At 44.7% G+C, this 12,870-nt stretch overlaps 1 protein-coding gene across 1 annotated transcript in view; it reads right to left on the reverse strand.

Annotated features, from left to right (window-relative positions):
* Positions 1-12,167, reverse strand: part of SCPEP1 (serine carboxypeptidase 1) — a 37,507-nt gene extending 25,340 nt beyond the window's left edge. Inside the window, exons 1-5 of the mRNA XM_007176159.2 lie at positions 12,040-12,167; positions 9,074-9,222; positions 4,449-4,538; positions 2,225-2,380; positions 1,461-1,535 (exon numbers count right to left, since the gene is read on the reverse strand). Coding sequence (XP_007176221.2) covers positions 1,461-1,535; positions 2,225-2,380; positions 4,449-4,538; positions 9,074-9,222; positions 12,040-12,103 — 534 coding nt within the window. The 5' untranslated portion in view covers positions 12,104-12,167. The remainder of the gene's footprint in view (positions 1-1,460; positions 1,536-2,224; positions 2,381-4,448; positions 4,539-9,073; positions 9,223-12,039) is intronic.
* Positions 12,168-12,870: the final 703 nt, after the last annotated feature.

The raw sequence follows: 12,870 nt of genomic DNA on the forward strand, positions 1-12,870 counted from the left end.
CATCAAACGTGCATGAGAGCCCTTATTTCCCTGACTTCTTACCAAAACTGGGAGTTACCAAATTTTTACTTTATTTTATTTTATTTATTTTTTTGGCCATGCCACGTGGCATGTGGGATCTTAGTTCCCTGACCAGGAATCAAACCCGTGCCCCCTGCAGTGGAAGCGTGGAGTCCTAATCACTGGACCCCCCAGGGACTTCCCACCAATTTTTTAAAATATTTGCAAATCTCACAGATTTGACTTACTAATAAAAGTTGAACATTGTTCACATGTCCATAGGCAGTTTGCATTTCTTCTATAAATTGTTTGCCCGTATTTTCTGGCCAATATCCTATTAGAATATTATCTTCTTTAATGGACTTATTGATGTGAATACTACTTCTACTATATATTTATTTGTGTGTGTGTATCTTTTAAAATTGTTTATGAAACTCTAAGAAGTTTTAAATTTCTATGTGGTCTAAATATGTCAAACTTACTCTTTTTGCTTTTGGGTGTTTCATCTTATGAAGGAAAAGCAAGTTTTTCGTACCCAAGATTATAAAACTTTTCTCCTATATTTTCTGGTTCTCTTACAGTTTTGATTTTTATGTTTAGATTTTTAATCTATCAAGAACTGATGTTTCAGGGCTTCCCTGGTGGCGCATTGGTTAAGAATCCACCTGCCAATGCAGGGGACACGGGTTCAAGCCCTGGTCTGGGAAGATGCCACATGCCGCGAAGCAACTAAGCCCGTGCACCACAACTACTGAGCCTGCGCTCTAGAGCCCGTGAGCCACAACTACTGAAGCCCGCACGCCTAGAGCCTGTGCTCAAGAGAAGCCACCGCAATGAGAAGCCGGCGCAATGCAACAAAGAGTAGCCCCCGCTCGCCACAACTAGAGAAAGCCCGTGCACAGCAACAAAGACCCAACACAGCCAAAAATAAAATAAATTAAAAAAAAAAGAACTGATGTTTCATGTAAGGCAAGAATCTAACTTTACTATTTTCCAAAGTGATAGCCACTTGTCTCCATATCATTTATTGAACATTCTGTTTTCCTCAATGATTTGAAATACCATCTTATCATTTATATACGTTCATATGTAAGTATGATACATATGTATGTGTTATAAACATACACAGATACATATATACATATACATAAGTATATGTATGTAAATATACATAAGTATACATAAAATATGTTTCTAGATTCTTTAGCCTGCTGTATGTATCTGCATTTCTCTGTTGCTATGCCAGCCCCAAATTGCTTTACTCGCTTAGCTGTATAGCCTGTTCGATATCTGGTGGGGCAAACTTCACTGTTCTTTTTGAAACTTTTCATGGTTATTATTACAGACTTACTCTGTATGTACAAGGTCCTATTCAAAGAATATTCAATTATCAGGTGACTACAACAAGTAAGATAATCAGTTTCTGTCCAACACCAAAACAAAGTCATCTCCCTTGTTACCTTATGAAGTTCTAGAGCAATGCCAGCAGCCATTTTTCCTCCATAGGACTCTGAGAAAATGTAGAATGGAATCGTCTAGGAAGAAAAGGAATTTACAAAGAATTAAATATCCTGAATGCCTTTTAATTCACACGAATCAATTTCAAATTTCTATTGCATGCAATGGCCAGACAAAACAAATCTGCTTTTGCTGATCTTTCTTCCCATATCTGATTATTATGTTTAATTAGAATATTGGGGGGCTTCCCTGGCGGCGCAGTGGTTGAGAATCTGCCTGCTAATGCAGGGGACACGGGTTCGAGCCCTGGTCTGGGAAGATCCCACATGCCACGGAGCAACTAGGCCCGTGAGCCACAACTACTGAGCCTGCGCGTCTGGAGCCTGTGCTCCTCAACAAGAGAGGCCGCGATAGTGAGAGGCCCGCACACCACGTTGAAGAGTGGCCCCCGCTTGCCGCAACTAGAGAAAGCCCTCGCACAGAAACGAAGACCCAACATAGCAATCAATCAATCAATAAATAAATCTTTAAAAAAAGAAAATAGGCTTACGGTATTTAAAAAAAAAAAAAAAAAAAGAATATTGGCTGCAGCGTCATTTTTTTCAAGCTAAAACCACCTTTAGTGATGACTGAGACAGAAGCCCACAATCTGATCCTGGGTGCAAAAAGGTCTTCTCTGGAATCAGCTAGGCATGTAACTCTCGGGGAAGTTTGCATCTGATGGATGCAGTGCTGCAACTGCTAACCCCCCTCTGAGCTTGCTTACCTGGAATTCTTTGTGGCATTCAAAGAAAGTCTTCAGGAGAACTATCATGTCTGATGCCACCATGGCCAGGTCTTTGGTGTACACGTCACTCTTGTTCACATAACTGAACCCGGTGCCCACTGGGTTATCCACAAACAGGAGACTGGCCGACTGGAGCTACAAGCCACAGAGGAAAGTCAAATGTTGCAATCAGCCAGCCAGTCACCAACTACCTTTTGATCATCCTATATGAGCTCAGCAAAAACCACACATGTGAGGATATCAGTGTGGTTATGATCTGTTACTAAAATGGATTAAAAAAAAATTTGGAACAGGAACATAGACCAGTATGGCAAAGAAAGGCAAAGAAAAGGAGAGGCAAGAAGGAAAGATTAACATATACACAGGGATCGAAGCATCTAGGCTGTTACTTTCACACACTACAAATGTCCTGAATGTAATTCATTCGTGCAGGTAGAACCATGCAGTGTCAGTCTGAGCAACAGCTCGAAGCAGTGAGAGGTCGGAATACCACACCTCTGTTTCCTTCAAGATGAATCCAGTTTCCACATTGGCCTGGCTTTGCTGAACACTACAAGAACAGAATTTATTCTAACACCTTTCCCAAAGAGGCTTAGTGTTATAGAATTTTACATCCCGAAGGATCCCTAGTGATGACACACTACAGCCATGTCCTTTACTGATCAGGACATTAAAGCCCAGAAAAGGCCCAGGACTTGTCCAAGGTCACAAAGTTGGATAGGTAATGGCAGCATCAGGACCAAGGCCAGCATCTCCTCACTTCTTGTTCAGGCTCTCTGCCCCAGTCACATTACCCTATTAGTCGTGGGAGGCTTGGGGACAAGCCAGTGGGGTACTCTGCTACTGGAAGTGAGTATGTGAATGTTCCAGGCTGAGGGAACAGCATGTGCAAAGACCCTGAGGCAAGAGTAAGTAAAATGTGCTTAAGGAAGACCAGTATGGAGACAGACAAGAAAATCAAAGGGCTCAGAGGGGATCTTCAGGTGGAGGTACTCCCGCACTGAGTCTTAGAGGTGAGTATGGTGAGCTAGGTGTGACCGGGTGACCAAAGGAATTAAGTCCAAGCCCAGGAATGGCCCACGCAGAGGCCTCAAGGAAGAGTGCACATGGAGAGAAGCTGGGAGGTGTGGCTAGAGGTAGCAGGAGCCAGTTAATGCCCGGGAATCTGGATCCGATCTTTGGGGAACTGAAAGACGGTAAACTAAGGAGTGACTGCCATTGGAGGGTTTCACTTAAGCACCATGTGGGAAGTGGATTGGGGGTGGGGGGCGGGTGCATTTTGAAAGCACCCATGAGAGGCGATGGAAAAGGGGTGGATGAAGAACATTAACAATACTTGGGTATTAAACATAGAGCTACCATAGGACCCAGCAATTCCCCACCCACCGCCAAATTGAAAATAGGGGCCCAAACAAATACTTGCACGTTAATGTTCCCTGCATTACTCACAACAGCCAAAAGGTGAAAACAACCTAAGTGTCCATCAACAGACGGGAGAGGAGCAGAGGAGAAGCACAGAGCAGAGGGGGGCCACCAGCTGGGAGCAACAGCCCCACCCTGCCCACTGGGGTGGTGCTGCCCACCAGTGTTTGGCGGCCTGGAGGAAGGGGCCGAGCACGTGGACAGGGGGACTGACCCCAGGCTGGGTGCGGCAAGGATGTGGAGGGAGAAGGATGAGGGAACCAGGGGTGGGGGTTAGGTAAGGCAGTGAAGCTAAGAATGAGGGGGCGGGGGGAGACAGAGAGCTAGAGAGACATCAAAAGGGCAGAGGACAAGGGGTTTGAAGTCCTGAGGAAGACAAGAATCGAAGCAGGGGAGTAGGAGGGGAAAGGACTGCAGGTTGTGGCCAAAGGGTGGGACCCTAGCATCTCAGATTGCAGGGATGGCCAATATGTGGGTAACGACAAGGTCCAGGGGGTCTGCTAGAGTAGACAGAGGTTGCTGCAGGCAAGTGGAGAGAAAGGTCACCGAGTTGGGAAGGTGACCAGTGTGGGATTAAGCTGCCCCAAGAAATGGAAGAGGCCGGCTGGAGAGGAAGCCTGTGGACAAGTACGCAAGGTCCCCTTGGACACAGAGGAAGAGGGAGGGGGGTGGAGTGGGATCGCTCAACTTGTGACGCCACCCAGAATGGGGTAGGGCTGGGTGGGACTCAGCCTGGGGGAGGCCACACGGCAGTGTGAGTTCGAGGCCTTCCTCACTGTACCCAAGTAGTTCTTCGTGGTTTGAGTTCTCTGTCAAGAGGCCCGATTTCCTCAAAGTTCCCAAATCCAGTGCTGGAACCACCTGGACCACCCTGTGAAAGCAAAAAACAACAAACAAAAATAAAGTCAGAGAAAATGTTAGTCAAACCTTCGTCATTACAACCATGACCCCATTCACTATAAACAATTTATGAGTCAGTGATGGCTGGGTCAACCTTACACACAGGACACAATTGATCCAGTGTCTGCACTAACTGAGCCCCCTGGTAACTGCTCAAGTCTTTCTAAAAAGAGGAAGCAACCAGGCTAAGAGCCCCCAGAGGGAACGTTCCTACCTCTGATTCTCTGAGCTTGAGCCTTGGCCTCACGTGGGGTTTGCTGACTTCAAAACATCTCGTCCAAACCTTCTCCCTTCGAAGATGAGCAGTATGGCCCAGAGAGGGAACGTGGCAATTAGGGGCTCCACCAGGACTGGACCCGGGGCCTTGTGACTCTCCACCACCCTCTCCTCAGTGTCCCTGAGGATTTACAAGGGACCCAGACTGAGGGGCAGTTTGATCAAGATGATCCCCAGGATATAACGTAGTAAATGCAGAAGTCCCAGGGCAGGAAGCACTCAATACCGTGGGCATCCAAGGCCAGGGGCGAGGCAGGATTCTGAACAGAAGCTCAGTGCTGGGGCCCCAGACTATGAGAGGCAGAGGTTCTATGGGTTCTAAGGGCTAAGAGAGGGGAGGAGGTCCTACAGGAGATGGTCAGGGGAAAGGATGGTCAGTGCTTTTCTGGACAAAACCTCAGGGGCCATCTGAGCCAACAGGATAGGCCGAGGGCCTTGAATAAAAGGATGTTGTCTCCCTGTGCAAGATGCATAGGAAAGGGAGATACGCAAAGATGGAAGGAAACAGCTCAGGCAAAACATAAGCCAGGGCAATCTATACAGGGAAATCTAAAGGGAAAAAAAAGACAACATAGAGTCAGGGCTCAGGGGTAACTAAAGGATCCCAACAGAGAGACTTTATGAAACTAATGTTTTGAACTGACACCAAGCTAACTATTATAAAACTGGGAGGCTATAAATCCCTCTAATTATATGCACTCTGTATCTTAAGATTTCCTAATACAGTGGTAAAAAGCTCACAAGTCAGAGGGAGCTGTTTACTGCAGTGGTATTTATAACAGCAAAAGGATGAAACTCCAATGTCCCACAGTACGGAAATGGGTTAGTAAATCATGACACGTCTACAGGACGGAATGTGACACTGCCATTTAGGATCACAAACTACGATAAACTACGTGGCAACATTGAAAAATGCACGTAACATGCAATAAATTAAGAGCAATGTCCTCACCATTGACAGAATGAAAAGACCTATGGAATGGGAGAAAATATTTGCAAATGATACGACCAATAAGGGGTTAATATCCAACATATATGAACAGCTCATATAACTCAACATCAAAAACACAAACAACCTGATTAAAAAATGGGCAGAAGAACTCAATAGACATTTTTCCAAAGAGGAAATGCAGATGGCCAGCATGAACATGAAAAGATGCTCAACACTGCTAATCATCAGGGAAATGCAAATCAAAATCATAATGAGATATCACCTCACACCTGTCAGAATGGCTATCATCAAAAAGAAAACAAATAACAAATGTTGGTGAGGATGTGGAGAAAAGGGAATCCTTGTAACACTGTTGGTGGGAATGTAAATTGGTGCAGCCACTGTGGAAAACAGTATGGAGGTTTCTCAAAAAACTAAAAATAGAACTACCACATGATCCAGTGATTCCACTCCTGAGTATATATTTGAAAAAAACAAAAACACTTATTTGAAAAAATACATGCACCCTAATGTTCATAGAAGCGTTATTTACAATAGCCAAGATATGGGAAGCAACCTAAGTGCCCATCAACAGATGAATGGATAAAGAAGATGTGGTGTATATATGTACAATGGAATACTACTCAGCCATAAAAAAGAATGAAATTTTGCCAATTGCAGCAACATGATTGGACTTGGAGGGTATTATGCTAAGTGAAATAAGTCAGACAGAGAAAGACAAATACTGTATGATGTCACTTATATGGAAAATCTAAAAAATACAACAAACTAGTGGCTGTAACAAAAAAGCAGCAGACTCACAGATATAGAGAACAAACTAGTGGTTACCAGGGGGGAGAGGGAAGGGAGGGGGGAATGTAAAGGAAGGGGATTAAGAGGTACAAACCACTATGTATAAAATAAACTACAAGGATATATTGTACAACACAGGGAATATAGCCAGTATTTATAGAACTATAAATGGAGTATAACCTTTAAAAATTGTGAATCACTATACTGTATACCTGTAACATATAATACTGTACACCAACTATTCTTCAATTTAAAAAAAAAGCAAAGCAAAAAAAAAATAATAATAAAATAAAATAAAATAAAAGCAAGGGTCCTTGAGTGAAAGCTGGGCCCCTTTTTCCTAGTGGACTTACTGGGCTGGGATAGGACCAAAGTGAAAGGAGAGAAGCTGGAATCCTAGAGGTATGGTCTTTGTGGGAGAAATCCCGTTCTCCTGTTCTGTTCTACTTGATAACATACCACTGCAAAATCTCTTCATCTAGAACTCTGGGATGGGGTACTGTCATGGCCCGGGACTATGCAGTGACTCTGAAATATGGCAAGTGTGTCAAAGGACAAACTAAAACGCTTAAATGGCTTGAAAGTGTACCTAAAGTAGCACACTACATCACTCAGAGCTACCTCACTCAGATGACGTGACCTTGATTCCCAAAGACCTGTCCAGAGAAGTCAGTGTACGGATTCTCAGTAGGCTGCTAAGACAGATTTCCTTTTAACCTGAATTAATTATTTCTTCCTTAATCATACGCTTTTCCTCTTCCCTTGGGCCTCTGAGGAGATGAAGAGCAGGCCAGCTGGCCCGTTGATAACCATCAAATAGCATCTCAGATCACAGAAACCAAAGGTCACAAACTGCACGGTCTTGAGGGGCCAGAAGTGCACCACACGGAGCAAGGAGGGCAGGTGGGTCCCCTCCTCCAGAAGCTCCTGCCTGTGTGCAAGAGGGCCCCCACCGCTCAGCTCCGGGATAGCAAGTTCAGGCCCCAAGTAATCATGTCTCCTGGTTTTTGGAAAAAGGAAGGAAACGTCTTGATTTGTAAATGTTGGCAACTCATTCAAATAAAACAACTGCCCTATTCTGCAATCAACCAGAAGGAAGGTTTGCAGTTTCTGAAATTCAGTGGTTTTCAAATTGTGTTCCTGGAAGCCCAAAAAGTACCTGAGGGGTAGCATGTGACAAAGGGGAGGCTGAGTGGGTGGGACTTGGCACTCCGCCCCAACCTCGGCCCCAGCACTTCTTTCTTCTGCTTTGGCTGGTCTGCAAGCTTTCACTTGGGAGTGGAAAAAGTTCTGCTGATTAATAAAAAGTTTGAAAAGCGCTGAAATCCTGCAGATTAGAAAACCAAAGCCCAGAGAAGGTAAGTGTTTTGCCACGGCTGTAAGTGGCAGGAAGGCAGAACTGGGCTTGTCCACTGCACAGCTCTCCCTGACAGCCCTGTCACAGCTTCATCTCCAGCCGCCCGGGATGCACAAAAGCTCCCTGGGCCACACAGACAGGTTCTTCTTCTGAGACATTTTCCTATCTGCACTCTCGGGCTGAGCCTCACCGCAGCCTTCAAAGAAAATACTTGCGATAATCCCAAGAGAGAAAGGCCCCTCCCTGCAAACTGCTCTTCTTCACTATCTCATCAGGAAGCCTGTAGCCACTGGTCTGGAAGGCAAAGCTGGGGGCACTGGGAGGTTGCTTATGAATAATGACATTTTTGGAGGAAGTGACATTTACATCCCATGGGGGTGAGTATCAGGGCGCCCTATTTACTGGTGAGCAACCTGGCGCCCCAGCTGGGCCATGCTTACAGTTTCCAGAAGGTGAAGCAAGACCCGCGTTCCTCAACCCCTCCCTAGATCTTGGTCTTCCAGGTGGGTGTGGGCCACCTTTGGACAGACATTTCAGGAATGAAAGGAAGGATCCTTTGCCTGCCCTCAAATAATTTTCAACCAGTTTCCTGTCTTCAATCCTACCACTAGAGCTCAAGATTAAAATGCAAACACTCTTCAGGGAGAAGGATAGGGCCCAACACTTAATGCTAAGATACAAAAGGCTGAGTTCTTTCAAAATATCAGTTTTTCTAGGGGCAAGGAATTCAGGTCTAGGAAAGGACTGGGAGGGGAGGGAGAGGAAGGGCTGGTCAGGGTACCTCAGTCTTTGCTTTGGAACCTTCCAGAAACACTTTCTGTCAGCATATTGTCAAATGTGTCTTCAGGAGCTTCCAGTAAGGGTTCCTACCGCTGCCTGTGCTGGGCTCAACAGAAAAAGACCCCCGTAAAAGGCTAGAACCTCTCACTCTGATTTGGCTTCCTTGGCTGTACCATCGCCTTTGCCTGCCTCAGAAGGATGCTGAATCCCCAAGCCTAGGAGAGCCCCAGCTGGCTGCTGCACCACATCAGTTCTTCACTGCTGAGCTGTGAGCCTTTAAGGGCAAGCAAGGTGGTAAGTGGGGGAAACTTGGCCTCAACCTCAGGCCAGGCAGTGAAACCAATTTTACCTGAAGCCACATGACCAGGGGCAGTTCTGAGAAGTTCTTGCTGGGGCTGGTGGCATAATAGAGCCACCAGAACATGTGGGCGTCCTTCCGGACAGTCACATAATCCCATACTTCCTTGCCCTCTTTTATGGGCCAGCTGATGACAGCTCCTGAAACAGAAGCACAATTCGATTTTCCGGAAGAATGTCTATGTCCAGTTAAATTCCCAGCCCAGGAGACATGGCTGGGCTAGGCTAGTGATGATTTGGTTTATATTTCAGACAATTTATTTACTCCAATATATTATGGAGATAAGGAAAAAAAAAAAACCAAAAACTCAGTTATGAAAAAACATACCAAACTTAATAGTGGCACAGGGGGCTGGAGGCTTTCACGTTTTCACCTACACCCTCTGTAATGTTTGGATTTTTAACAGCAAGCATAAAACGTGTTTATAATTCTGTTTAAAAGAGAGAGAGATTTACACTTGGGGGAAAAAAGAAAAAATCTCAAAATGCAGCATGCTGATTTTTGTTCCTCATTTAATATACGATTAAAGAAGCATCACAAGTTAGTGGGGCAAGATTACTCACTCTATTACTCTGGGGCAACTGTTAGATTTTTGAAGAAAAAAAATAGAGATGTAGGTTCTTTCTTAACACTATAAACCAAAATAAATTCCAAGTGGATCAGATATTTCAATTTTAAAATTTAGATGCGAAAAATAACATGAAAATAGAGTTGAATGTCTTTTTGACCGCTGGATGGGGAAACGATTAAAGCATACCCTAGAGACTATAAAACAAAATATCAAGAGTTGAGGACAGAAACTTGTTACATTTCTGTACAACAAAAATAAAAGGCAAAACAACAAAGAAAGATCGGCAACAAATATGAAAAAGGGTATTTCCTTAATCGTTAGACCAACTAAAAAATGCAAGAGCCTTGCAACAATCAAGATAGTTGTACAATACCTAGCACTTACTAGGCGTTCAATAAATAACAGTAATTATAACAACAACAACAAAAAAAGTAAGATCCTAATAATTAAATGGATAAACGTCACGAGAAAATAATTTATGAAAAGGGAAATACGAATGTCATAAATACGTGAAAGAATGTTTAACATCACTAATATTCAAAGATATGAAAATTAAAGCAATAATGAGGTCACTAGAAAAACCTTTGCTTATTTGACAGATGGCAGGGGCTCAACCTCCACAATGAGACAGGAGACCAGCCCTCAGCACTGTTGGCAAAAGTGCACACTGGGAAGGCAGTTTGGCAGAAAATTTATAAAAGCCATATATATATTCGTTAATCCCGCAACTCCAATTTTCTTCCAATTTAGAGTTAACCAAAGTTAACTTTTCTAGCATCTGCAAAATGTGTATAAGAGTAGGTTGAACTCATTTTCTATGTCACCTTTGCTAAAGTAACAACTTTCAAGTTACAGTATCTTTTTTTCTCCAATACTACTCTGTGGGTAAAGAAGGCTAATGTTGAAAGGTGATGAGAGGGTGATCCTTGGTGACTGGAGTTGTCTGCCTCTACTTCCTCCTTTTTTGAATTTCATTGCCCCTGTGGCAAGTGAAAAAACAAAAACTGGTCCCCAAAATAAGAGAAGGGAGTATATGAGGAGACAATGCTGTTTTGAAACTTGTTAAGGATGAAGATTAAGACAAGCAGAAAGTGGTCTGATGAGCAGAATAGAAAGGCTAGAATATTTATTATAGACGTGGCTATAAGATCCTACATTCAAGTAACACAAGATTACAGTCTTCTTAAAAATGATAGATAAGGCTTGGTCCGTTTTTACCTAACCCCTGGCACTCCTCCTCCTCCCTTTCCTGCCCGTGACCACTGTTAAAATCTGGGGGGGGGGGGGGGCAGGGCTTCCCTCATGGCGCAGTGGTTAAGAATGCGCCTGCCAACGCAGGGGACACAGGTTCGAGCCCTGGTTCGGGAAGATCCCACAAGCCGCGGAGTAACTGGGCCCATACACCACAACTGCTGAGCTTGCGCTCTAGAGCCCGCGAGCCACAACGGCTGGGTCCGCGTTCCACAACTACTGAAGCCCGGGCGCCTGGAGCCCGTGCTCCGCAACAGGAGAAGCCACCGCAATGAGAAGCCCGCGCACCGCAACGAAGAATAGCCCCCGCTCGCCGCAACTAGAGAAAGCCCGCGCGCAGCAACAAAGACCCAACACAGCCAAAAATAAATAATAATAAAATAAAATAAATTTATATTAAAAAAAAATCTGGGGGGCAACCTATTCGACAACATTTCCCAGACACAAGCCGAAGGGTCATATCCCCATTTTACAAAAGGGAAAACAAGTTAAGCAACTTGCCTAAGATCACAAGGCAAGTTTGTGGCCAGTTCGAATTCTCAGTTCTTGATTCACACCAGGGCTCATTTTGCTTAAAGAAAAGACTGAAAATCAATTTGCAAGTCATCCCATTAAACACGAATTTGTTTTTGCCAAAAAGGACTGCGGTGAGGGGACATATTATCTTGCCTGTTCTGATCAGGTAGAGGGAGAAAGGCTTACCATCAATTAAACGTCCCATTCGTGGTAGGATTTTTCAGAGTCTTTTGGTACCGTGTGTTTCAGCTCAAAATAAAAAGACCTTATAATCTCATTTAGCAGCCAATCACGGCAGGAAAAGGGAGGTGGCCTTAAGATCGTGGAAACCTCATTGATCAGCAGCTTCTCCAAATCTTACATTTTGCAAAACTGCTTCTACCTACGCGCAGGGAAGAAACAAGGTAGCAGACCACCCAGAGCCAGAATAAAGTAGAAAAAGAACTTTAAATCAGGAAAAAAAAAAAAATAGAGTAAGCCTCAAAAGCGAAATAATTACGCAAGGTAGAAACAGGGGAAAAGGAATATGCTTTAAAAAGCACAAACCCACTAACAGATTCTCATCCCTAAAGAAAAGAAGGAGGCACCGGCCGCTGAAGCACCTTTTGCCCGAACCTACCCGCGCTCAGGCCCAGGAGCAGCAGCAGCAGCCGCGGACAACAACTCCGCGGCGCCAGCTCCATGATGAATACCGCGCGGCAGCATCAGCTACGGGCTGCACCCCACGCCTCACCACGTGACGGTAGGGGGGGCTGGGCGAGGCCCAGCCGGGACGGGGGCGGGGCCTGACCTGGGCGGTCAGGGGCGGGGCCTGGGCGTCGGGGGCGGGGAGGGGAGGGCGGGGCTTGGGAGGGTGGAGCGGCTAGCGACGTCTCGCGCGCCCTCTGCCCAACCTGCCCACTAGGTTTCCTGCAACGGCGTTCGGGGTGTTGTTTTTGCCCCACTACGTGGTTCTTTGCCGTTTTGGGGACAAGCAGAAAGGAAGAGGCGTTTAATGCATTGATTTGACTTGGGTTGTGCGACAGAACTGAGACGCTACAGAGAAATAACCACGAGGACCGTCCTTCCTGCCCCGCCTATCTCTTCCTTCCCCAACAAAAGACCTGGCCTTTCAAACTGCTGCATCTGCCCCAAATCAGATTAAACCTGACCAGCTTAATCTGGAAACTGGGGGATTCCATTTTCATAGATTTGTTCTTAAAATTATTTTTCTTACAAAATTACAAATATAATGGACATTTTGGAAATTTGGGGGAAAAATTAGATACTACATAAACATTGTTGGCATTTGGGATTTTTTTTCCTCTAGTCTTTTACGTCATCTTTTTAAATACGATAATAAAATTTTTTATTCTGTTTTTTTTTCTCAATAATTTGTCATTGGCATAATTCTGTGTTGTTAATGATAGGGATTGAGTAGGATAATCAAATAGTTAGCTTAGAAACCCCG

Source organism: Balaenoptera acutorostrata, chromosome 20, assembly GCF_949987535.1.
Source record: "Balaenoptera acutorostrata chromosome 20, mBalAcu1.1, whole genome shotgun sequence".
NCBI classification, from domain to species: Eukaryota; Metazoa; Chordata; class Mammalia; order Artiodactyla; family Balaenopteridae; genus Balaenoptera; species Balaenoptera acutorostrata.